Here is a 26,654-nt window from a genome sequence, read left to right as displayed (position 1 = left end):
CTTGGAGTTACAATTTGAAATACAGGTTACTGTTGTAAATATTTTATAATTATATTAAACTAGCTTTTCCCCCGCGACTCCGTCCGCGCGGAATAAAAAAAAATGCACACAAGATAAAAAAGTTCCTATGTCCGTCTCCTAGTTCTAAGCTACTTCCCCATCAATTTTCAGATAAATCAGTTCGACCGATCTTGAGTTATAAATAGTGTAACTAACACGACTTTCTTTTATATATATAGATAATCTCGTACTTTGATATGACTATATTTTTGGCATATTTGAATGACTATCGAGCCATTGTCTACTATTTTTTATTGTATACAACAAAATACAACAAAAATTTCGACATACTCATACAAAACATATTATTCCAATGGGAAAAGCAAAGAATTTATTATGTTTTAAACAATTACCGCAGTGGAACATAATGTTTACATTTTATGTATACTTTTCCCCAGCATTCCCATTCGCAAGGCTTAGTGATACATCACACCCGCACCGGCAGTTCTCCAGCACCATTACCTTCACAGCAGCAGCTTAACAACAAAGCCACCAGGTTAATTAACGATCTATTTGACAATACAGAGAAAAGATGCTCAAGCAAGGAAACATTTTGATAGAATTTCGCTGGATTTCGTATTGTTGTATAAATTTGTATGACATTTGTACAGCGCCTTCTATCGGGTTTAAAAGTAAGTAAGAAACTTGCAAAAACTTGTATTTGACGTACGATGAATTTTGACCGTTATAAGTAACGAAACCTTATCAAGTGAAAATTTTAAGCTCTAAAGCAGTAGAATTAACTTCATTATACTTCAAATGAAATTTGTGCTCGCGAGTTTTTTAGTTACTTTTACGGCGGACAAATGTTGATGATACGAAATTCAGGGAAATTTTCATAATTCCCTTCATCAAGATCAGAGTAAGATTAGTATAATTATAAATGCGAATGTTTGGATGGATGGATGAAATATTTTATAGATGTAGAAGGCAGTTTAGAAAATACATATTCATTTCCAAGATCATAGATAAGTGGGATAAGTTTGATTAACATATATTCACAAGTAACAAATAGTACTACTATACATCCTGTTTCTTTTTTCTGGCGCAGTTAAAAGCTAATTTATAGATAATAGATAATTAATAATATTCCAGAACTAACACATACCCAAAGCTGCCGGACAAGTTCCGAGTGCGTACACCGGACACGTGCGGCCCCTCCCCGCCGCCCGCACCTCCCGCACCCCAACCAGAAGAGGAGGTTATCTACTTCTGACACGCGCCATCGCCCACGTCGCACACGCGCTCCTGAGACTGCCGACTCTCCTAGACTGCTATGCGCGCCTGGTACTTACACGTCAGGTATTGCGGGATAATATCGCTTGTCTATGGATTGTTTTAATTAATTTATTCTTTGTCTATGGCATATGTACTTAATCATTCCGAGGTTATACATTCCTGGTACTTGTATGGAATTTTTTTATAACTAATCGCTTTTTTAATTATTGTTTTTTATCCTACTTTTATATATCCTATTTTTATTTCTTATCCTATAAGACCGATTTTTATTAATTATAATCGGTTAATGAAATAATAATCTTGAATTAGTTAATGTTTTTTTTACTTTTTATATTTTTAATAATGTTTTTTTTTTCATATAACTCGGTTCCTTTATATGGCAGCAATTATTCTACTTTATATGAGATGGAATACATAAAAAATAGTACGAATTTCATTAAGTCTTATCCTTGATCCCGATGAAAGAGGCGTTGCTTTCGCGGTTAGTTATGTCAGAAAATATGTAATAACTACATTTTCATATAAACATGTCAAGACACAAGTACAAGGAACTCGTAACACTTTTTTGATATTGAAAGGAGGGCGCTAGCGAACTACCATGATTTAGTTGAAGTTATTCTCACCGGGTCAAATAACTTTGTCGGTCTATACTTATAATATTGTATCATGAAAATAAATTATTTTGAAATCCTAATAGAGTGATGGGGGAAAAAATAGGCGTAGATAAATAGAGAAGAGAGAAGACTTATTCGGGTAAAAGAGAAATGGATAGAAAGAGAACCAACTTTCATAGCAGTGTATTATGGAGTATATAAAATGAAATAAAATTTAATCAAAATATCTTCCAAAACAAGTCATTCCATTAAAATGATCTCTTAAACTATATATATATTTGAAAGAATATGTTTAAATATCCAATAGTATTTTAACGAAATATTAAATCGATATAACGGTCTAATTATATTTGAGTAGCAAAATTATTATTTTTTTTTTTTAATTCTAAAATCAGTATTTTATCCTCAAAATCACATGATAATGTAATTTTCACTTTACCTTCTTACCTGCCATTATAGTGATATAACTTTCCTTGAATTTTCATTGCCGAAATCTTTACAAAAACATATTGTTGTCTCTGTTTTTTTTCAACTGGAATGTGAACGATGACTAGTTTTGTCAGTCAAAACTCTCGGTATACATTTATTTAACACTGACGCAGCTATTTTTTTTTGCATTGAAATGTATGAAAAGATGGCGGTCTAGTAGAGTCATAGTCAAATTGTTAGATGTAATGTTATTTAACTATATTAGAATTATTTTACATAGTTAGGATGTAATAAAGGCAACTAAGATTAGAATTCATTATACATATAGTAAAAGCATTTAAAAGAAATTGAAACGCATTAAAATAGAATCCATTAAAATGATGAAATTTCTAGTAATTAAAATATAAAGTTATAGATACTTTAAAATGTCTATATAACGGTCTATGAATATAAAAGTTGTTAAATTAGAGATTTGAATCGTTGTAAATGTTCTATTGTTGGCAAATTTGTTTAAATGTTGAAAAAAAAATTAGATTTTGATGTAGGAAAAAAAATAAAATAAACCGAAGTATATTTTCCAATCTAATTAAATTCTAAACCAAGCTTTGGTATTATGAAATATTAATTTCAAATGTTACATAACAAAATATAAAATAAAAGCAATTTCTCTTATAATTAATTTTATTTTATTAAAATAATATTTTAAATGTATTTTTAACGGTTTGTACAAATTATTTTATAATTTTTTAATTGAAAAATATATTTAGATATATCACAGATATAATAATAATAATACAACAGTCAAAATATGATAAATATTTTTGGAATTTCCATACAAATATACTTAAAAAAAGATAACAAAAATATTTATGAAACGTATCAGTGATTGTTATTGAAAAATATACCTTTTATAACATATAAATACAATTCAAATTAGCCTACAATCATCACAAATATTTTAATTGTGGTGCTTTTTAAAATTGTATTATATGTTTATTATATTTAAAGTTCAATTTTCAATAACATATCGCAACATTGTCTTACCAACAAACATTGCCTAAAATTCAAAATAAAATTCCGACGATTTAAAAAAAATAAATATTTTCTGTAACATATTCAAACAACTTTATCTTGTATGCACGCTTAAATAAACATATATATTTATATGTCTATATATTCTCAGTATATTTTTTTCATATAAATTAAGGTAAAATATTGAAATTTGACTATAGTTGTTGTTGATGTAAATATTTATTAAAATTGAAAAGGTCGTAATACTGAGTATTATGAAAAACATATACTAAACAATCAATATATAAACACACACAAAATTGGACTTAATTACAAAGATATAAGATTGAAAATTATCTATTATAGTTGTCAAGTGTGTTGCGACCTTTAACTATATTTAATATTATAATAATACTACAAAAATTAAAATGTTTATTGAAGAATGGCAATTGCATGTTACTGAGGCTATGAAAATGTTGAAATAGTACAATGTTAAATTGAGCAGTTTTCTTTCATTTATTTAACTGAAAAATTAATATGATTGAAGCAAATTACAAAAAAGGACAAATTCCTAGCTGAAAATACGATATTTTAAAACTTTCCCAATTCAAAAGTTGCCTATTTTGAGCGCTAGAGGGCTACAATTTTTTTTTATATTCCAGTCTCCTAATAAACTCCAATTTTTCCAAGTTGTGGAGTTTTTTTTTTGTACAATTTATTTAGAAGTAACTAAACTGCTCAAATTTTGTAACATAGTATGTTTGGTGTGTGATAATATGCATACAATTGCTAGTCTTATGCATTTACTACAATTCTTGTTTGTGGGTATTTAGAAAATATTATACTAACAGTTGCTTACAGGCGTCGCTTGTTTGATATTCAATATTTAATAGTCGGATTATTTCTTTATTAATAGTGAATTTCAAACGAAAATACTAAAAAAAAAACACTATTAATTAATTTCTTTTGAAAGAATCTTCTCTAGAGTTATAAAATTTCTTAGCTCTTTATAAAGTTATGAAATTTTTGTACGCATAGTTTTATAACTACCCTACTTTGATTAGATGTGTTTAAACGTTTTCTACATACCCTCATATGCGATTTGTTAAGCTCTAGATAGCTGTTGTTATATAAACTCGTAAGACTATTTGACTATTTTTCGTGCATTTACTGTAATCCCCTTTTTAAACGTTATAGTCTTTAGAAATGGTGATATTTTGAAACTACTGTCTTGTTGATGAAAGATTTGTAATTGTGTGTAAATATAAAGAGGAAAATTGTTGTTTGAATTAATATTAATATAATCTCTATCTGTATTTCCAGTGACGTAATTTTAACTGAAACAATTATTGTCTCACTTTTTTGAAATAAAAAACAAGAGAGATGATAATTTGTTTGGTAAAAATATTGCACCAATGGGAAAGCAGTTAGTGTTGTATTTACTTATTTATATAGTTTATGTATGCATATAATACAAACATTGGTTTAATAAATAAGTAAGTAATACACAGATTTAATACAAATAAGTCTACATAAATGTATAGCATTTTAACTTGCAATAATCTTTTTATGTAACTATATGTACAGTCAAATAATTAAATTCATGTCCCACTTTATATCGATCTTACAGCAATCACTATAAGAGTTATAATTTAGAACGAATTAATAATATATTAGTATTGTGAGTATCAAATTATGTATCACCGAAGTGGGTAGAAAGTAAACATCCTCGGCTGTAAATATATACATCCATACATACATTTTAAATGTGGCAATCTTTATATTAGATAGTTGTTAATTATTCAAGTCTGCGGCATAGAGATATCATATTTAGAGTGCTTTGGTGTTGACATACGAGAAAATTAAATATGTATTTTTTAGAAATTACAATACCCTAAAAAGAGAATTTTATGCTACTATTTTTCTATCCACAATAAATGTTGATTGTTGATATGTTTAATGTAGAATGTTCTGATAGTTCTCCTGAGCATTAGCTTGTACACACATATGTCTGCTCTCATTTAAGGTTGGAATAGTAATGACAGATTACTATATCTCAGTGCTACCAACGTTTCTTCATTGATACAGTGTGGCCAACATTACCACACATTTAAAATAAAATAATCTTTAGTGTATATTACAGTATGGCAAATAATGTCGCGTAAAAATATTATATTTATATTGAAAAAAAAAACTTTATATTATAAGAAAACAGTTACATTTTCTCTACTGGAATATCTCATCTAAAAACTCTTTGTATAATATCTCTATAGACTTTCGTCTAAATGTTACGACTGCATAATTGCATGACAATAAATTATATAAAATTATATTTTTCTGATTCAATCGCGGCATTTCCTGAATGCCTATTTCGCAATAGTATTATATTTAGCACGATATTAATATATTGAAACACTTGTAGCATATCTTTACATACAGATGCATTTAAGAATATTGTTCCTTTTGTCTTATCGCATTTTTCCAGTTTGATCAGAAATATTTGATATGCATTAGATGTAAGTGTCATTTTGCATTTCGCCAATAGAGGACTCTTTGTTTTAAATTCACAAACAGAAATAATTCACACTTTGTACTTTAAATCTATATTCATACTTGACTCAATGTTACTGGACAGCACTAAAACGTACTCTTTCTCTGAAAAAACCCCGCCAAAAATCATGCGTCAAACCGCCTAAAAATGGCGCCAAACTTTTTTTTGTAGTATGGTGTTGCCCGCCTATATAAAATGTTCTTCCTTGTTAACAAATTATAATAAAACTTATTATGTATAAGGGTTAAAAGAAATTAAGGAATAAAATATAGCAAATGTCTCACTGTCCTACAAATTAAGACCACTACTACTATCTTTTAATGGCAAACTTCTTATTTTTACACAAAATAAGTCTTGCTCATAAACATTGTTAGTTTCTGAGACCAAAATCCCTGTATTGTTATCTGTCTTGTCAATGATAATAAGAGGGATGACGATATATTTTATAAAGGGCTTATGGTCTAATTTTTTTTGTGTCTTGTATTTTATGATGTACATTAGGATACAGCATCTTAATAAAATATGTTATAGTCAAGCCTTCTAATTATGTCAGGTATTGTTTTTCGAAATATTACAATAATTAAAAATTGTGACACGATTTAATTTTAAAATAAAACATGCATTTATGAGTGAGTTGACGTGGCAATATTTTATTATCTGTTAGCTTTAAATTGATGTTTATATTTTTTAAATTGTAAAACGTCTATTATTTAACTGTGGCAACGACAATACTGTTATGTATTGCTCAAGTGTGCTCATTTATTTATATGTCTTTTTCTTAATTGATATTATTTTTTTTATATTGTATGTGAATGATTTCAATTTGTGTGAAAATATGTATTTTACGTTTATCAATTGATCTGTGACATTGGCGGGTTCCGTCAGAATTGTATTAGAATAGATGAATAAAAATAATCGTTTACTTAGAATCATTATGTATGTGTTTTACTTAACCTAAAAAGTCAACTAATTTTTTCAGTTATTTTTGTTACAGTTTTATTGCTTACCGAATTAAAGAACAAGATAAAAGCAGTGTGGTCAAAATTATGTTTTTCTAAATTACGTGCGATTGTTTTTGCCGTAAATAATAGAGAAGCATCTCTTCGAGCCAAAACACTGGCAGGTGAGAATATATGACTATAGATACGATAAGGTGACACGATAGCCAACTACAGTAGTGGGAATGTTCGCGCTGTATGAGAGAATATCTTAGATTTGAATAAAAAAATAATTTTATCTTAGTCTTGGTGACCCTTTTTTGACACTTGAATGTTTATAAACCTTGCCAATGTTTCTCTCAGGACATTTCTATATTGAAGGCTCCTTGGTACGTTGTCGTAACTGAAAAATGTCAATATTTTACTGTCTAAAATACCATCACTTGATGTTTATTTTCATATAAGTTAATAATAAAATAGATTTTATTTATATTTTCCCCGATCACGTAGAGAATCCAACATTTTGGTTCCACCGTAAGGTATCGAAGTCAGTTTAATCAGTAAACGTCGCAGTAGAAGCTGTGTGAGTTTTTTGTTTTGTTTATGTAACACAATTTTTACATCTATAAACTTATTTTCCTTTAGATATTATTTATTATAAAACCTATAAAAGGATGGAGGAGGAATAAATAAAAGAAAAATATAACTTTACAGTGTTTAATAATAATATATGCATTAACCTAAACTACTTAAATTCGTGAAACTTCTTTAGATAAGCAGTCTTATAATGAAGCTTTATATTCATTAACAAGATTTGTTAGGAATTAACTTTTAATAACCCTCATACTTTCAAGGCACATCCTTCTATTACACACACAAATCCACCAATTAGGCCAACGAGGAAACTCACCAATTTTCATATTTCCCTTTAAATAATAGAAAAATTTACCCCAATATTTAAACATAAAAAAAAATCTTGAAAAAACATTATTTGATAAAGTTCAAAGAAAATACGTATATAAACAATTGAATTAAGATACACTTTAGATTTCACTAAAAGAATAAATAAATTCTAAATTATTTGTGAATTTCCCTTATTTATCGACAACATTTTACAAATCATAACATAGCCCAATTAGTGGCATAGATCTATTATAACAAACTTGCGGTACAATTTTTATCTACCGGACTCGCTTATTACATTACAAAAGAGCAAATTTTTATAACACTGCTATACCTTATCATATACACGAAAAAAAAATTTATAACTCTTAACCAATAAAGTTGTAATAACCAGCAAAACATTCACTAAAACAAGACATCTAATTCTGTTTACACAATGCAATAAGAAACAGATGAGGTGACATGTAAAATCAATCCAAAGTAAAGAGTGGATCCATGTCTTTTTAATGTATAAATTGAAATACAATGTATATTCATAAAGTCATTGGTATTATTTATGTTTTATCCTAGAACTCATTTAACAGTGAACAATTACAATGACTGTATACAGAGAGCTGGTTTAACAAGTTCCAATTTAAATGATTGTACGGGTACGGGTTATAAGGCGTAGATACTACAATTAACATTAACAAGAAATTAACAACCATTTAACAAAAATTATCATCAAATTATAACATTATATATAAATATGGCAGTATTTCTAACAATAATCCCACATTTTTGACTATATATAATTTCATTGATCATCATAGTGTCATTCAAACTTTATAGCAGCTTCCAAATGCAAACACTACACAGAACACAATTCACCCATTTGTGAAAATCTGTGTTTGTAGATAACAACTTTTCATTGCACACTAAAATCAAATCGCTATATATAAATATTAGCTGTCGCCCGCGATTCCGTCCGCGCGGAATAAAAAAAAAACTTAATAACTAGCCTATGTGTTCTTCCAGACTATGTCACATCTGTGGCAATTTTCATCAAGATCTTATCAGCCATTCCTGAGATACCTTCAAATAAACATTCATCCATCGAAACTTTCATATTTATAATATTAGTAAGATGTATTCATTATAAATGATGCACTGACAAACAGGCTATACTGTGGGCTTTAAACTCCTTCATTCTTGGAGAAAACAATTAAATATTCAGGAAGTCTATAAACAATCCTTTGCCATTTCTATTCTAGCTTTTAAGCATATTTTACACTCTACAAAGTGGTTTTATTTGAGTATTGTAAATCTACAACATCTCTCTTATATTTTCACTTGAACTTCTCTCCCATATTTGTCCAGATTTATACAACCTGTAAACTTTATTGCTTAATAAGTCTTGAGAAAATTGTGTTATTGCACCTTCAAGTTTGTGTGGAAATACTTGCAACTGTGTCTCATTGTATCCACTCAAGCTATACTTCTTACTGTCCCTACATTCAGTGTATTTGTGTACAGCTAGCATGTTCAGGGGAATTTCTTGCATTGTTTTCGAAAAAATATTAAATATATCATCAAATTTTGAAATCGCATCAAGGTTTATTATATGTTTAATAGGAATATTCTCAGGCAAGTTGTAATAATGCCTTTTGTTAAATATATCAGGATATCCGATAACAGCACTATCATCGTCAGGTTGGTTCAGACAGAATAAAAGTGGATATGCAATAGTTTGTAATGATCTCATAGGATCAAAATCACCGAGAACACTTTTAATATTATTATGAACACGAGGTACTAAAAATTCATCCCAAGAGAGCAATACCATATGACTTGCTTTATCCGCTTCTTCTTTATCATATCGAAAATGTCTGAAGAGGCAATCTAACTCCACTGCATTACGTACTATATCATAAGACTTTGAAAATATAAATGGATAGTTTAAAGGGAAAAATTGTATGTTCCATTGTGTTATATCAGCAGGTAATAAATTTAATCTTCTTATAACATCTTCTGATATCATACTGTCATATATTGTAAAATGTTTGACACCCATCATTTGATGAAATACAAGAAATTCAATAAATGAATCTCTTGAAACGATAGGAACTTGATTTGGTAGTACACATATTGCTGGTACAATATTATTGACAAATTTAATATTGCTCATTTGTCTAGGCTTCCGTTTTGTATTCACTTGAATAAGTCTGTTAATTGGAGCATGGATTGGATTAATATTATAATCATTGACATAAAAACTTATCCCTTTTGGTTTACCAAAGTCTTTGTTCATTGTACACTGGAATACATACAAAGTAAAATTTATATGTTCAACAATTACTCTGTTAGAAAATCGTCCAGCTTTTGGTTTAGATTCATTCTCTAACCAAATATTGCAGCGGAAAGCTGGATGAACATTGGTCTTGCCAATGACAATAGTGTCGATGCTGTGAGCATAAGATGGAGTCAGGGTCTGGTACTTTTGATATGATCGTAAGAATGAGGAGTAGGAGTAAAAATTTTCATCTATCTGTTGAAATAGCGGCGGAGTTTCTCGAACTTCCATAGAAGAATTTCGTAGTATTTCAGATAGCATAGTGGCATTAAATCCTGGACCACAGAATTCGATCTCCGATAAGCCGGGCTTGCCAAAAAAGTTAAGCACCTCCAAAACATATCGAAGACGATAGTATTCGTGACGGTAAATCAATAGTGTTACAATACTAATAAAGCTGATCAAAACTAAAATCAATTGGTAATACTTGCGCATTATGTTCGTTGATGATTTTCTCGGAGTCTTCATTTATAAGTTATCGTAGCCGGCACGACACTGACAAAATAAAATGTATTTAACTAATGCAAACATGTGTAGCAGTGGTATGTTACATGTTAAACTTGAAACTGAATACAGTAAAGTACAAATACAAACAATACGTTGTTTATAAGAACTCAAATTGCAATTTTTAATTCATTATCATGAAATCGTTCATTTCATATTTTGTCATTACAGTGACACCTGATTCTGTACTGACAATAAAGTCAAACAGGGTGAATTTCTCAGAAGCGGCTGGCGGCAGAGTTACGGCGCAATTAAGGCAAAAACACTTTTATTGTAGCTCTTACAGAAATTAATTGAAAGTAAACTACTGAAACATATGCTACAAATATTGTGCTAACATTTCAAATCTAAATTACTATCTGAGAATTTTAATTTAAAGAACCACGGCTGAACTTAACAAAACAGGCGCGGAGCTTATTAAAAATTGTTATTTTTTTGTCGCTTTATGACGCAATCCGTAAAATAGGCCGTATTTGTATGGTTTTCCCGAAAGATATTTTTTTTGGAAATGGGAAATAAAAACAAGAAAGTGCTTGCTTATAGAGTTCGAGAACACCTTTATTGTAATTATACTCTGCGCTGCAATATCCAAAGACAACTTGGCTATGACAAGAAGCCGCAAAGCCGAATGTCAAAGTCAAAAAAACTAAGCAAGTCATCGGTGATTTCTAGTTTTCTAGTTACAAAAGATTTTATTTCACGTGGTGTTTTAAATCTGTATTATGTCTGTTAATAAGGAAGATACATTGCGGCAGTTTTGTGATGTAACTGGTGCTGACGACGCTCGAAGTAGATTCTTTTTGGAATCTTCCAATTGGCAACTTGAGGTGAATGTGCCGATATTATGATAATTTCATGTTTCTGTTTTTTAATTATCAATATGCAATTGTTTCCAATATATGTTGTTATTAACTGTTATTGTCGTTTTAACGATTATATTGATAGATGACACTGATATTGTGATCTTTACTGATAATCATAACTTCTTACTTAGTCTTACATTTGTACAGTTTTTTCAAGTAAAACATCTAAATCTAAACAACTAGTCAAATTGCAATTTTAATAATATAAAAAGAGTAATAGTGCCTCTTTACCTACTAAAGTTAACAGATGAAAAATACTTGGAGCAATGCAACTCCAATCTTTACTATTTTAATAACTAGTGACAATTTAGTCATTGACCACCTTCTACTATAAAAATGGTAAATTGTGATATTTAAAATTTAACATTAACTTCAAGGTGGCACTGTCCAGTTTCTATGAGCATGGTGGGAATGTAGATGAGGCTCCCGCTAACCCTGCACCCACAGCTGCAATACCAGTTATGTCGGACAGTGATATGGAGTCACCACCTGCATCACCTGTGATGCCCGCAAAGAAAGACAAGAAGAAACAACCAACATCCAAGTTTGCTACATTACAGTCACTGCAACAGGATAGTTCCAGTGATGAAGAAGAAGGTATACTATATTTGTGTGGTCTTCAACAACTAACAAACATTTTTATTCCTTGACCAGAAACATACAAAATTTTGCCTCGGCATTGACATTATTAACTGTTATTTGTAATAATTAGATGTGTTAAGATGGTGAAAAATATTTGTAAATTCGTGAAATTCTTAGGCTATAATTCAGACCTCTTACTGGGTGTCATAGAAAAATAGGTGTTATATAATAATTAATTATTTAATAAATTTTTTTTTTTTCAAAAAAAAAACATTTTTTTACCACTGTAATATACATTTTGTTTGTAAGTCATCACCTAAAAATTAATTACTTTTAACAAAGCTAGTACTTTTTATTATATACTAGCTGTCGCCTGCGACTCCGTACGTGTGAGGTTAAAAGAAAACTTAATAAGGAGCCTATGTGTTCTTCCAGACTATGTTATACATCTGTGCCAAATTTCATCAAGATCTGTTCAGCCGTTCTGGAGATCAAATCAACATCCATCCATCTAAACATTTGCATTTATAATATTAGTAAGATTTAAATTTAAATAATATTTTAATTATTTTAAAACAGATAAAAATGTTAATAGCAAAATATGTTCAACTTATAAATGTGTAAAAGCAACAACATCAAATAAAACTAATAAAAATTATTATGAACCCACACACCAATCACAAATTCGTGAAAATTGCTCCAATTGTAAGAAAGAAATAGAAGAACTAAAGAAAAATATAGATGCATTAAAATTAAAGAATACAGAATTAAAAAATGAAATACAGAATCTGAAGGAAAGCTCTGTTGATAATGAAACAGGTTATTATTACAATAATCATGACCTTTCATTAACATACTAGTTGTCGCCCGCGACTCCGTCCGCGCGGAGTTAAAAAAAAAACTAATAAGTAGCCTATGTGTTCTTCCAGACTATGTTCTACATCTGTACCAAACTTCATCAAGATATATTAAGCCATTCCACGCATTCTTTCAAACATCCATCCATCCATCCATGTAAACATTCCCATGTATAATATTAGTAAGATGTTAAGCTTCATCTTTATATATGTAAAACTTTGTTATGTAAAAAATAATATAGGTGATGACATGTGATTGTTTCAGGTGAAGCTTTTTATGCTGGAGGTTCGGAGCGGTCCGGTCAGCAGATTTTGGGTCCTGGAAAGGGCCGGAAAGATATTGTATCGGAGATGTTCAGGAGTGTCAGAGCGTAAGTATTTTGTTTACAAATATAAGCAAACGCTTATTTGATCCTAAATTATTTGCTTATTTAGACCTAAAATGTTTTTTTAAGATGTGACAAAATATTTATTTATTCTTTAGCACTTTTATAAGTACAAGGAGGACTTAATGCCTAACCAGTCATCCGGTATATGAGAGGAAAGTTTATTTAGACCTAATAGTAGAAGAAGTGTCGGTGGCACAGGGATTAAGCACTTGACCAGTAATCTGCAGGTCCTGGATTCAAATCCCGCTATGTAACAATGTTTTTTCGAATTCATATGTACCTTTATCCAATGTTTTTATGGTGAATTAAACATTGTGATGCAATCTGTACATATCTGTGAAGAAATACGAAGATATTTGTGACGTCAACCCTCACTGGGCCAGCGTGGTTGACTGTGGCCTGAGCCTACTAACTTAGACTCCAAGCCACTTGGTGGGGACTTTCTTTTTTTTGGGTAGAAACACGCTCGGATCTATTCAGATCATCAAAATTTCATCACAATTAGATTATTAGCTTAGGAACGCATTGAGGACAACCTTGTATTTTTGTGATTTGCAGACAAGGCGCAGTGGTGTTCGACAATGAGCCGACTTCGTCAAGTAGAGGACGCGGAGTGTTCTCCGGAGTCGGGTACAGGCTTGGTCAGTATTACTTCTGACACAAAGTTTAATGGCCACTAAAGGACACCTTTGTAGAGGAGATTGTAGATAGATTTTGGATTAGATTGTAGGTACATTGTGGAGAGATTATAATATCATACAGTCTTATCATTTTCAATTATGGATTGTAGAGTCTGAATGACTTAAGTTTAGATTTGTTACATTACAGTGTGGTTTAATGATAACTAACAGTTGTTAGTGTTCTTTAAACATATATTAAGATTATCACATCGCATTAGTGGATAATCGCATCTAAATCTCTTAAGTTATTTCTAGGATTATCACACAAATCTTGCAGAAATCTTATAAATAGACTTAAATTGTAACATTGTTTTGTTTTCTATAGTCTTTATAGAAAATGTGAGTTTTTGTTATTTTCTGTACGACGACCTCTTATGCAAATAACCCAAGGTTATATTTTTGTTAAATATATGTATATTAAAGATGATATTAATGTGTATAAGATATTGACTTCCATTTTAATATTTATTGTTAAATATATTTGCAGGACAAACGGCGGACGATCACGAGCAAATAGCGCCACCTAACAGAGAGCAAGAGGTAATTTTACTTTATTTTTTAGTAATATTTCCTAATTATTTATATCAATTATTCATTATTGTGTACAAAATAATAATAATGGACAAACATTTAATTAAGAAATTTCTCCTTTTAGCTTACAAAACTATATTCATTAAAGTAAATTTTAGATTTTGAGTTATATCTTAATTATTTTGTGTGTACACCACCATCCTTTACACTCTTTTCTCATTTTATCATTTGAAGTTCTAGTAGCAATTAATGAAAAAAGAAAAATCGTTAAATGCGACATCGGCGAAAAATAAAAGATTCTAGTTGTATATCGGTTAATATGACTATGTATACAGTTCCATTCGATGTCGTTTTAACAAGTTTTTTTAATTTAGCAGGAACAAAGCCGGTCAGTGAGACTGCGGCTGTACCGCGAGGGGTTTACGGTTAACGATGGCCCCATCAGACTGTACAGTGAGCCAGAGAATGCGCAGTTCCTCAATCATATACGTCGCGGGTGAGTTTATATGGAGCTTCCTACAATTTAATACATTTAATTAAGATCCAAGTGTGCTATAATGAGATCCTAAGTCTGACTAACGTAGGTTAAGCTCGCGAAGATACCAGAATCCATTATCGGAAAACGAAGTGTGGGTAGACAAAAGAAAAGATGGGCAGATGATATAATGACTGCTGGAACAAGTTGGATGCATTTGGCCAAGGATGGAGAAAGATGGAAGAGGATAAAGGAGGCTTTTACCCAATAAGCGGCCACATAAAGAAAAGATAAAAACTAATTTATATAATCTGTTTTATATTTATTGCATTGTTAAGTGGTAAATAAAGCTTAAATAAATAGTGAGATCCCAATGGAGCTGTCCCGGGAGGGCGGCAGTGTGCGCGTCAGCCTGGAGGACCACCGGCACGAGGAGAGTCCGCACGAGCCGCACACGCGCGTCTTCTCCGGGCAGGGACATCTGCTGGGCAGGTCTGATACTACTTCTGCTACTTCTATTATCTAACACTAACATCACATTTGGGTAATATAATTATATACATGATAGCTGTGTTTAGATTTTTTCCCAAATAAAAAGCTTCAGAACTCAAAAAACTGTGATTTATTCATTGTTTATTTAAATTTGTAATATTGTAGAAGATAATTTTAATAACGTGTAACAGTCCGACGCCGACAACTGTGGGTGCGACAGTGCCGGTGGCAGCGTCACCCAAGGACCAGGAGGCCAACCAGCGCGCTGCGCAGGAAGCTGTTGCACTGGATGACTCCAACCCTGTCACTACGCTGCAGGTAATGCAGTTTACACACTGCAGCCAATGCATGACACATGTTTACACACTGCAGGCATTACATTACACACGTTTACACACTACAGATTCTGCTGTACACATATTTACACACTGCAGCTAATGCATTACAGAGTATTAATTTGTTTTATTTTTTTATTCTAACCGTCTTACAAAATAAGGAGGTTTAATTTGTTTATATAATTTTTTTGTAACTTTGCAGTTCCGGCTAGCGGATGGCAGCAGACTGACAGGTCGGTTCAATCACTCGCACACTGTGGGGGACTTGCAGCAGTACATAGCGCGTGCAGTGCCCATGTATCAGAACCGGCAGTTTGTGCTCCTCACCACATTCCCCAGTCTGGAGCTCACAGACCCCGCGGTGACGCTGGCGCAGGCCAATCTCCTCAACACCACTCTACTGCAGAGACTCAAGTAGCAACCTTCTACAACATTCTGGACACATCTGTGTAATTTGATGGACCCAGGGGGCGGAGCTTAGCCCCTTACACAGAAATAAAGCAATTCTATTGGTCGAAAAAATGTGTGAATTTATTTGTGAAGTACTTTGTGTGAAGATTTTTAGCCTCAATATGGGGGGGGGGGGGTAAGTTTCGCTCAAATAAAACTGGGTCTACAATTATTGTGAACTTACGTGTGTTCGTCGTGCGTTGAAATTTGATAATTTTGTCTAAATACAGGTGTTTTGAAAATTGTTCCAGTGATCATTTTTTTTAATTTCAATATTTTTTATGGCAAATTATTTAATTTCTGGTGAAATTAATTTACATTCAACGCACTGCATATTACGTACACAAAGTTTTTTCAGATTCCATCGACTGTGTCTATGGAATATACAATCTTTTAGTCACAATTTTTTGTGAGTTTCATGTATAGGCTCATATCTATACTCTATACATATTAAAAAAAATTTAGTGTCTGGATTTAATATCTAAAAAACTCATATTTCGTACACTGATATCAAGGAATTATTTTTAAAATTTTTGTCTATGTCCACAAGGCTGCGTTTATAGCTGGATAATTTGTCAGAAAGATAGGCATAGATCCACGGAGGCATATTATAGTCTACTTTTTTTTTTTAAATCTGCACCGACGAAGTCGCGGGCGATCGCTAGGCATTTTATAAAGGTGAAAGATGACTAAATGGATTGGGACATTCTTACCAACTTACAGGCCCAAAAAATGAAAAAGATTTAGCTTATTGTATGAGTACTAGTAATTTATATTTGATATGATAAATTGTGGCTAAAAGATTGGATGTGTTGTCAAACATTTTTCGATAAAATTGTTTATTATTGGGCTTTAATAAAAAAAAAGTATTAATCAAATGTCTTTTATTGCAATATAAACCTTCGAAATTACTTAAATACAGTTAAAAATAGATTTACCTGTTAACAATGAATTTCAAATGGCGTGACACTTGTATAAAAACATTATCGCTCTCCTATTTTGTTTAGAGAACAATATTATCGTAATACAGATGTCACGACACTGGACATTCACGATTAAATTAACCTTTTCTATGCGCCATCTTGTTTTGGCGGCAAAGTACTTGAATTTTGACATGTCGCACAAGATGGCGGCCTCACGTACAACATTCCGCTTTGGGGAATGTACACGCGCAAGGATCTGTCGCGATGCACTCAGCAGGACACATGCATTCACAAGCTGCAAATATATATCTTTATGAGTATTTCTTTAATATTATTTTGGAATTTTCTGGGCCATCATAGATTATTTACAAGAGTTAAACATATAATATGACTAACTATGGCTATACTTTCGAGTAAACAAAAACAAAACAATTTGTAAGGTCCCTACATTATGTGTAAGTGCGTAATTCAATAGAAATGAGAAATGATATAAACAAATGTCAGTTTATCTATGGATTTTGATGTCTATGGATTCAGTGTTGGTGATAAAAATGTCTATTTAAAAATCTAGATACAGTCTTCTTAAAGTAAAATTGTTTAGGTAAGTTTGTTATAATTTCTCATTTCCATTGTGTTAGACTAAACTTACGTTTACAGTCCCCGTATGCGCAGGGGTCCATGTACTCGGAGCAGTCCTCGCCCGGCGGCAGGAATGACGACTTGTACACGGTCGTACTCTCCAACTGGAACATTTAACAGGAAAATTTAATTATTAAAAATTAAGGTTATGACCACCACATCAGTGGAGAAAGGAAGGGTGGCGTAGCGTGTGTAACTGCTGCACTCAGAGACGTTAATTGGTAGTGACCAAATCTCACTTAGTGAAGTGAGATTTACTTTTACTTAATATACTTTAAGGGCCCTGAAATGGCCAAGCGTTAGGCAATGTGCGTGTTGGTTCCATTGGAAAAACTGTCTAACAGTCGCTTAGTGGAAATTTGGAGTTAACTAACCCGTTGACAGGGTTTCTGGTACTGTCCCTTGCAAGCCCAGGGCGGGCGCTGCGGCGCCGGCGCGCACACCGGCTGGTACGACATCTTCTGTATCGTTGAAGATTCCATTTTGGCTGAAACAAGATAAAGATTGTATTAAAATTTAATTCTATACCAATCAACGTTTACCATCCTTCAACTTTTCACCACCTCGGCAAATTTGTGCTACTCTGTATTTTCTACCATTTTACTTTTTATTCTCCCGAATTTTCTTTCACCCCTCACCTTTTCCCATCTCTCTATACTTTTCAATGTACCAAGTACTCAACAGATTACCTGACCAACTACATCCAACGTACCAACCATCCAATATTCCAACCTTTCAATCTTTCAAGATTTATATTACGATAGACTTGCAAAATGACCTGATGCTGACATATACCTGATGGTTTCTCATAACATTTGACGGGTGCGAAGGACTCCGTTACCTGCTGCCGCCCGGGGTCCAAGTACGACAGCCGGTTCACTGTGCGATCTGCAAACACACGTTTACACATTACCCTAAAGTTAACTGAATCCCTTTTTTTTACCCAACTCATTTACAACTCTACACGTAACTGATAGCGCTTCAGCTGTATATGTGTATAAGTTGTGGCGATACATACTTTCGAAGGGTTGCTCAACGCAGTGGTACTTCGCTGGTGGCTTGAAAGACTCCCTGATGGAGCAGGGCTTGGGTACGAAGTCGTGTCTCTGCGTGGTGAGGTTCTGCATGGGCCCCTGACCCCACATGTCGTGGTGGCAAGGTCGGATCGGTTGCGTCACACATACCGGGTTTGGTAGAAACGACAACTGGAAAGAGACAATATTCAATTAAGAGGATGAAAAAAAAAAGAATGATTAAATATATTATACTAGCTTTTACCCGCGACTTCGTCCATTCACCATTTTTAATTTCTACCCCTAGTCGACCGTCCTACAAATCGATGAAAGTTTTAAGAGGGGAACTGCAGGAGTTCCAAGTCTTAGACTGGGATGATTTCACGTTGAAGGCCAAGGTCTACTTTAAGTCGATGTCACTTAGTTCAGACTCGTCGGTACACAACGCGTAAAAGACAAGCTAAGCGACATGAGTACTTATTAGCTCTTACCTTGTGTACGGTGTCTCCTTCCATCATGGCAGTGGAGGGCACTATGTTGGGGTTCGGCTTCACCATTGGCGGCCTCTCGGCTTCCACGGGCAAGTAGCTTGAAAAAGTATTAAAAATTATAAAATTTATGACAATTAGGAAGGCGACCCTTAGTGAGTGGGATGACAGTGAGATAATTATGACAAATGTAAGATGCTTATTAACATTGAGGTATGTGGTTAATATATTGGTAAAATATAAACGTTGATCTTTAGCATACAACTATTATAAGATTCAAACTTAACGATGGCTTGTGGTTATCTGCCAAAACATGTTTGAAATGTAGGAATAATTTGTTTCAGGAAATCCTTAAATACATACCTGTTATTATAAATGGTACTAGATTCAAATCTCTTGGAGGGCGTGACTGGATTGATGCAGGAGTTGGGAATTATGGCGCGCCGGCGACAGTCACTCTTCGCGTCCAGAAAACTACAAGTAATTGTTTGTTTAAAATACCCACTCTACATAATATTGATATAGAGATTAATTCTAATATTATAGTGCGTTTTAAACAGGAATAAAAGTGTTTAAAAACAGCATGAATGGAGATTATTTTTATAAAAAGCCCTTAAATATAATGTTACCTAAGTCCATAAGTGGTGTTGCCATCTATTCTCTGACAAGGTTTCTGGTATTGACCCTTGCACGCCCAAGGTAATGGTTCTTTGGGGAGTACCTAAAATAATAATTATTTCTATAGGTGACGTTTTACCTGTAAATATAGATTCACCCTAAATTGACATTAATTAGGTGAGAAATATATTATTACCTAGATCTATTTTTAAACTCGAATCAGAGGAAATTAAAAACAAAAATTATTTAGAATGTTATCTCTAGAAATTGTGCTGATACAAAATATTGATAAAACCAAATTAATTGGCTACAATATTCAAAATAAAAATACCATTTCACTTTTATCTATTGTTATTATTTTGTTTATAAACTTTTAATATGATATTGTAATTAAGAGTACATTTAAATTTAATGTTCTAAATTGGAATTGATATTTTTATCATTAAATCCATTGGGAGCCCGGAAAATACCTTACGTTAGAAAAATATGCCTGAAACAAAATTTATTAATATCATATTATTAAGAAAATCGTTAATATTCCAGTGTCATTTACAACGGTTTCAATGGAATGTCTTATATTCCTTCACATTAAAATATCAAATTAATTGAGAGTTCAAAGATTAATAATCACTTGCTGAGATTAATCTACAGGTCCTAGTTTCGAATTCCGACACATGTGTTTTTCGATTTACATATGTAAATTTATTAGAAGTTCTTGTGATGAAGGAAAACTTTGTAATGCAACCTACACATATCTGTGAAAAAATTCAAAGATATATGTGAAGTCAACCCGCACTGTGTCAGCGGGGTTGACTATGATCTAATCACCCCTAACTTCAGCGCGCCGAGCTTCTCAGTGGGGACATATGCTGATGATCACGATGATGATGATGATAGCTGATGATGATGAAACCATTTTTTCATATAATATTGTATTATCATCAAAAAAAATGTGTAAGTACCTAATTCGTCTGAATCTATAAATCGGAAGAAGTCTAATTTGAATTATTATATTGGACCTAATAAACAGAGCAAGTTAAAATAGAACCATGCAAGGTATGTATGAGATACCTTGTTGGGCAGATAGCTCATCTTGTGCGTGGTGCTGCCCTCCATCTTGGCGGCGGGGCGCTCGTAGCAGCGCTCCGGTGCAAACGACTTCGTCACCTCCATACGCTCCGGCGGCAGGTACGACAGTTTGTTCACTGTCTTGTCTGCAAATGTACGTATCACAATCAGTGTTTATTTTTTTTTTATTATTTTATCTATTTAAGTAGGTGTTAAAGGGGCGTTCGGCGATGTTCTACCTTAAAAGCTACGCTAGCTAGTAAAGTAGACTAGTGTAACTTTGATTCAAACATCAGTTCAACTTAAATGAAACTTGCAAGCACTGTGACAAGACCATAGTTTTTCAATTCTTCGGGTTCTTAATACATTATGCCTACATGTTATTGCTAAATATGCTATTTACTTACTTTCAAATGGTTGTTCCACGCTGTGAAATTTGTGAGGTGGCTTGCAACTCTCGCGCAGCACGCAAGGCTTTGGTACGAAGTCGTGACGCTGTGTGGTGACATTTTGCATGGGCCCCTGCCCCCACATATCGTGGTGGCAAGGCCGGATCGGCTGCGTCACGCACACCGGGTTCGGCAGGAAAGAGAGCTGGAAGGGATACAAGACGGTGTCATATTTTTGACTTCACAAAACCTCTAACATTTCTCGAAGGTCTGTCTTAAATGTTTTTGATTTCGAAGAACCCTCAGCGGCATTTATTTTTCTTAAGACTAAAATTTATTTTGCGCCATCGCCCACAAGACTTCTACCCTTACCACTTTAGAAATGAACGATTTCAAGATATTGAGAGACTGAATTATTATTATTTTTTGTGATTATTACAACTTATATCGTGCTCGTATCTTTTAGTATTCTCTGCCTCGTTCTCATCATTCGAGGTACCATTGCTGCTGACTCTACATTTTGCATCAGCTAGTCTTTTGATTGTTTACCTTCTGCACAGTGCATGACTCCATAGGCTCGCAGCTGGGCACGATGTTGGGCGGCTGCTTGCGCGCCACACCGCGAAGATTAGTACAGCCGTCAGTCGGCAGGTAAGACAGCTTGTATGTAGTACAGGTCTCCACGGGTGCTGTCGGTTTTATGTAACAGCGCCGCGGCGCATACGATTCGGGAATCTTCGGCTGTTTGTAGCACTATAACAACCATATTGTTTGGTAAGTGATCAAGATACTTCCTTTTTTAACTTTTTTAACTTCAACCAGGCTCTCGATACTACTCAATTTTATTTAACGTAATGATATCCTAAAAGCAACGCTAAAAACGTATTATAACACAAGTGATTACGTGAGAACGTTTTTTGCGAGATACCAAATTGAAATTTAACGATCATGTCAACAATTTTCAATTATTAGTAATCAATCTACTAAAAATCGAATGCAAAATTAAAAGGTCATTACTTCTGTAATCTTCACTGAGTTAAGCTAAAGTGTCTGTTTAAACTCGTCTATCTTAGCTGTTAAGCCTATTAAGCCTGATTTAAATCATTCGAGGTAACAAGGTAAGAATACTACACAAAGACACTAAGACTAAGACACTAGTAGTAGGCTTATTATATCCCTGTCGATCTATCTTCCGTCATTTAGTCACCACAACCTTTTTAATCATATTTTCTTTCACTTTCATGAAATCCATCCATGTATTAGGATATGGCGTGGGTTATAGGGTAAGACTTACTGGGTTCAATATAGGTGCTTTGCCGCAGCAGCAGGAGCGGCAGGGGCAGGGATGCTCCTGCTTGCCGTCGATGGGCTTGCCGTCGCGCAGGCCCGACTTGATGCCGGCTGTCGGCGCGCACGGGTCTGCCGCGGGACATGGCACGCACCTAAGTAGAAACATTGTTTTACTGTAAATACACTGTTCCAAATAAAAACCTAAATATTATAACACACGTCAACTTACTAAGTGGCATAAGTGTGCTTTCACCTTATATGTCCCCTCCTATCTCGGTGCTCGATAAATCTCTACTTATATTATAAAGAAGAAATATTTGATTGTGTATTATTTGCATTGAATGGGCTCCAAAACCACTGAACCAATTTAAAAAATTATCTCACTGTTGGAAAGCTATACTATCCTTGAGTGAGATGAGGTGGGGTCAAATTTTAAATGAAATATAAGAAAAAGTTAATCTCAGTTCTGGTTCTTACGAAATATTAGTAAAAGGTGATGTGTATTCATTATTTTTTATCTAGTTAAGTATGAGTTAATATGTTCAAAGTACTATTTTTACAAAAGTTTACTACAGTTAGCATAGAATTGTATACAAATGTGATTTTTGCCTCTATATCTGCAAAGATGTCGCTAAAAAGTTTATATAAGCGAATGATTTAAGGAGGTAATGAGAATATAGGTTATAATGTTATAGACGAGTAACTTTTTAATATTCACACATAAGATGGTGTTTTTTTTCTTATATATTTACTAAGTATAAAAATATTAAAATTAAAAAAATTCAACTCACTCTGGCATAATTTCAAGACAATATTTTGCCGAAATTAAATGAATAAAAATAAAAATTAATCTAAAACCTAAAAGTAATACAAACGGTAAAAAATTTTAAAAAATCATCTCTATCTAAAAATCATTACTAAATGAAATGACATTGACAAGTTAATCTTTTGTTAATAACAGAATTATTTTTCACATCGAGTTGGTTTTTAACGAAAAAAAAATTGTATAGGTTTTATTGCATTATAAAAATGATGAAAATTAAATCCAAAACGTTACAAAATAAAAAACGTTATAAAACATCGTAAAGTAAAAAAAGAAACTGATGTGTATTTACTTGACTTTATAATTTGTGTTAAGTAACCGACATTGCCCGAAGAATTGTAAACCTTAAGTGACGATGGGCCGGCCATATTGCCCGCAGAACGGACGGCTGATGGGGCCGCAAAGTACTGGAATGGCGGCCACGTACAAGTCGACGCAGCGTGGGCAGGCCTCCCGCAAGATGGACCGATGATCTGGTCAAGGTTGCGGGAGTATCCTGGATGCGGGTTGCACAGGAACGATCATCGTGGCGATCTTTGGGGGAGGCCTATGCCCAGCAGTGGGCGTAACGAGGCTGAATGGATGGATCGATAATTTGTGTTAAGATCTTTCATTTCCCCCTTTTCCTAGTACAGGAAATAAGTCACTTTATATGCTTTTCGTGGCGTAATTTTTTAAATTAATTTACGCTAACATGGAATTAAAGCTTATCGTTAATATTTATTATAATATTTATCTAAATGTCAAAGATTATTAATCAAGTTCAAGGGTGAAGATAAAAAGTTCGCTCTGAGAAGTCAAATAATCTCTCGCCCGTAACTATCGGTTACGGCATCATCATTATCGGGGTAGGCAGAGTTTTCGTTTAAGGGGTCAAAACTATCTTGCCAAACCTTACGTGTGTGGCCTGCATAAGGATACGCATACATTGTGTACTATTCGTTTAAAAATAAACTTGAATTTGATGCCGACAATGTTGTGAATTCGTACAGAACACTAAAACGATTACGGAGAGAAATAATAATCTATTGTATAGTCAATTAGGATATCTGGCCCGGTGACGGAGGCGCTGCTATCGCGTTTAATTCTATCCCAAAATATATAAAACCTACATGGACAATAAAAGAAAAAAATGAAATGACAGCAATATTACGAAGACCTTGACAATTCTTTGACATTGACAGGAGAGCGCTAATGAGGCATCATAATTTTGACTTAACCCCACCAGGTCAGATAAGTTACCGGTCTATATTTAAGAATTTGGAACTAATTTATAGGCTCTCGGTTATTAAATTTTATCGAAATTATTAATGGAGTTTATACAGCACAAGAACTTTTCTTAATAAATGTAGAGGGAGTTTAATTATATTATGGATTTAACGATCAAAATAAAAATACCGCTTTACTTTTAAATATTATTTTGTTAATATTGTATAGTAAAATTACATTTGACGTTCAATATTATAATTCATATTTTAATTTTTCATTTTGATATTGTTCACATCCACCGGCAGTTCGGATAATACCATACGTTAGAACGATACGGCTGAAACCAAAAATTTGTTATACAATTTTAATACTTAGTACATTAATAAATTCCTAATAATTAATAGTAATTTGTACTTCGGTTTTATGTCTATAAGTATGTTTTAAATATAATTCACCGTACTGATGTTAGTGAATTACAGAACAAAATATAACAAACTTTTAAATGATATTTTCATATCATTATGTACATTCGACAAATATAACACCGATGGTGGGGTACACAAGTGTAAATCAGTTCTGAACCGGGTCAGAAATACAGCTCCCTATGGTTTATCCGTAGAGCTTCGTCTCAACAACTAAATTGGCACGTCACACCTCAGCGAGAGCCGAACAGCCGGCGATTCGCAGAGCGACCAATCATGACTCTATGCGGGTGGAATCGATCTGATCTGCGAACTGTTTCACTGTGTGAAGCAGATCAGTGTGAGCTGAACTGTAGGTCATCAATTTTAGTTAAGTTATCCATGATTAGCTAGAGGGTTGAGACCACGAAGAGAAGGGTGGATTGTGTGAAAGTGACATGTTAAGAAAGGGAGAAATACTAAATAAACTATTCAATTGAAAATTATTAACACGCAGTACTAGGGTATGGCGTGTAAATGTTGAGCCATAGCTACTGTTGTGCAAGACGTACTGGAGCATTGCCGCAGCAGCAAGACCGGCAGATGTAGGGGTTGTCCTGTCTGCCGTCGATTGGCTTGCCGTCGCGCAGTCCCGACTTGATGCCGGCGGTCTGCGCGTACGGATCAGCCGCGGGACATGACCACCAACTGCATACATATATTTGTTGTGAACTTTATTCTAATTGAAAAAAGAAATATTGTAAACTTCGTCATAGTAAGCAGCATTGGTGTGTGGAAAGCTCGTATATGTTCCCACTGATGGCGCTCGGAGCCTACTCTACGTTAGGGGTGACAAAGCCTTAGTCAACCAAGTTGTTTGGTACTGGTCACTAGGTAGTACATAATATATATTTGGCATTGGGAATGTAATTTTGTGTTTTAAATGAATTTAAAAAAATAGTTTCCCTTTTTTTACATGATATATATACATGCAGTTGCATTGCTTATTATATCGACGAAGAGGCCGCAGAGAAAGGGTATATTTCCCCTTCCTATGCGTCCACTCCTCCTTCAAATCCACTTCCCCTCCCCTTTATTTCATTATAAAGGGTGAAAAGGGAAGTATGACTAAAATTAGGCCTCTGGCACATACACTCATTAAGCGAAACGCGGAATTGCTTCCCCTTCACACCTGTTATCTGTGTACTCGTTTTATTTTCCCAGGCGTGCCGGCCCATTCATGCAACAGATGTTGCTGCCGTCTACCACTCTTACAAGTATTTGATAATAGGAAAATTATATAAAAATATATCATCAATTCAACTCACTCTGGCATAATTTTAAGACAATCCTTTACCGAAATTAAATGAATAAAAATAATAATTAATTTAAAGCTAAACGTAATACACACACCAAAATAATTTAAAAAATCTTATTTATCTAAAAATCATTACTAAATGAAATGACATTGACAAGTTAATCTTTTGTTATATAAAAAAATACAACCAGTTGGTTTTTGAAGTAAAAAACTAGAAAAGGTTATATCTATTTTGACAGA

The 26,654-nt window shown here is 33.3% G+C and overlaps 4 protein-coding genes across 6 annotated transcripts in view; 2 read left to right on the top strand and 2 right to left on the bottom strand.

The window, feature by feature from the left end:
* Positions 1-1,454, top strand: part of LOC106711239 (rho guanine nucleotide exchange factor 18) — a 49,582-nt gene extending 48,128 nt beyond the window's left edge. The window contains exons 33-34 of the mRNA XM_045684328.1: positions 459-556; positions 1,156-1,454. Of these exons, the coding sequence (XP_045540284.1) occupies positions 459-556; positions 1,156-1,276 (219 nt within the window). The 3' untranslated portion in view covers positions 1,277-1,454. The remainder of the gene's footprint in view (positions 1-458; positions 557-1,155) is intronic.
* Positions 1,455-9,030: 7,576 nt separating this feature from the next.
* On the bottom strand, positions 9,031-10,781 carry LOC106711250. The gene has a single exon (XM_014503535.2). It carries the CDS (start codon positions 10,543-10,545, stop codon positions 9,052-9,054), a length of 1,494 nt encoding a protein of 497 aa, XP_014359021.2. The 5' UTR covers positions 10,546-10,781; the 3' UTR covers positions 9,031-9,051.
* Positions 10,782-11,191: 410 nt separating this feature from the next.
* LOC106710165 (NSFL1 cofactor p47) lies at positions 11,192-16,528 on the top strand. Of its 2 annotated transcripts, none has more exons than XM_045684250.1 (9): positions 11,192-11,408; positions 11,822-12,041; positions 13,149-13,254; positions 13,831-13,913; positions 14,440-14,492; positions 14,861-14,979; positions 15,322-15,450; positions 15,642-15,768; positions 15,988-16,528. In XM_045684250.1, the coding sequence occupies exons 1-9, from the start codon at positions 11,304-11,306 to the stop codon at positions 16,201-16,203; spliced, it is 1,158 nt and encodes a 385-aa protein (XP_045540206.1). In that variant the 5' UTR covers positions 11,192-11,303; the 3' UTR covers positions 16,204-16,528. The 2 variants fall into 2 exon arrangements, with proteins under 2 accessions (XP_045540206.1, XP_045540205.1); XM_045684249.1 differs by having other exon boundaries at positions 11,193-11,408; positions 14,858-14,979.
* A 739-nt stretch (positions 16,529-17,267) lies between these two features.
* Positions 17,268-26,432, bottom strand: LOC106721071 (stabilizer of axonemal microtubules 2). Of its 2 annotated transcripts, none has more exons than XM_045684273.1 (13): positions 26,425-26,432; positions 22,668-22,815; positions 21,923-22,126; positions 21,392-21,578; positions 20,988-21,130; positions 19,928-20,019; positions 19,662-19,772; positions 19,302-19,398; positions 18,816-19,002; positions 18,593-18,685; positions 18,172-18,284; positions 17,808-17,901; positions 17,268-17,453 (listed from the first exon to the last, which is right to left on the bottom strand). In XM_045684273.1, exons 1-13 carry the CDS (start codon positions 26,430-26,432, stop codon positions 17,371-17,373), a joined length of 1,560 nt encoding a protein of 519 aa, XP_045540229.1. In that variant the 3' UTR covers positions 17,268-17,370. The 2 variants fall into 2 exon arrangements, with proteins under 2 accessions (XP_045540229.1, XP_045540228.1); XM_045684272.1 differs by lacking the exon at positions 26,425-26,432 and adding an exon at positions 23,455-23,524.
* Positions 26,433-26,654: the final 222 nt, after the last annotated feature.

Source organism: Papilio machaon, chromosome 25 (genome assembly GCF_912999745.1).
Source record: "Papilio machaon chromosome 25, ilPapMach1.1, whole genome shotgun sequence".
Lineage (NCBI taxonomy): Eukaryota > Metazoa > Arthropoda > Insecta > Lepidoptera > Papilionidae > Papilio > Papilio machaon.
This window is presented reverse-complemented; position numbering and strand designations above follow the sequence as displayed.

Coding starts and splice junctions, on each gene's coding strand:
- LOC106711250 (XM_014503535.2), bottom strand. CDS start 10,545: ATGAAGACTCCGAGAAAATCATCAACGAACATAATGCGCAAGTATTAC.
- LOC106721071 (XM_045684273.1), bottom strand. Junction 17,902..18,171: donor ACCAGAAACCCTGTCAACGG/GTTAGTTAACTC, acceptor TAAATGTTCCAG/TTGGAGAGTACGACCGTGTA. Junction 17,454..17,807: donor CGCATACGGGGACTGTAAAC/GTAAGTTTAGTC, acceptor ATATATTTGCAG/CTTGTGAATGCATGTGTCCT.
- LOC106710165 (XM_045684249.1), top strand. CDS start 11,304: ATGTCTGTTAATAAGGAAGATACATTGCGGCAGTTTTGTGATGTAACT. Junction 12,042..13,148: donor TTCCAGTGATGAAGAAGAAG/GTATACTATATT, acceptor TGATTGTTTCAG/GTGAAGCTTTTTATGCTGGA. Junction 15,769..15,987: donor ACCCTGTCACTACGCTGCAG/GTAATGCAGTTT, acceptor GTAACTTTGCAG/TTCCGGCTAGCGGATGGCAG.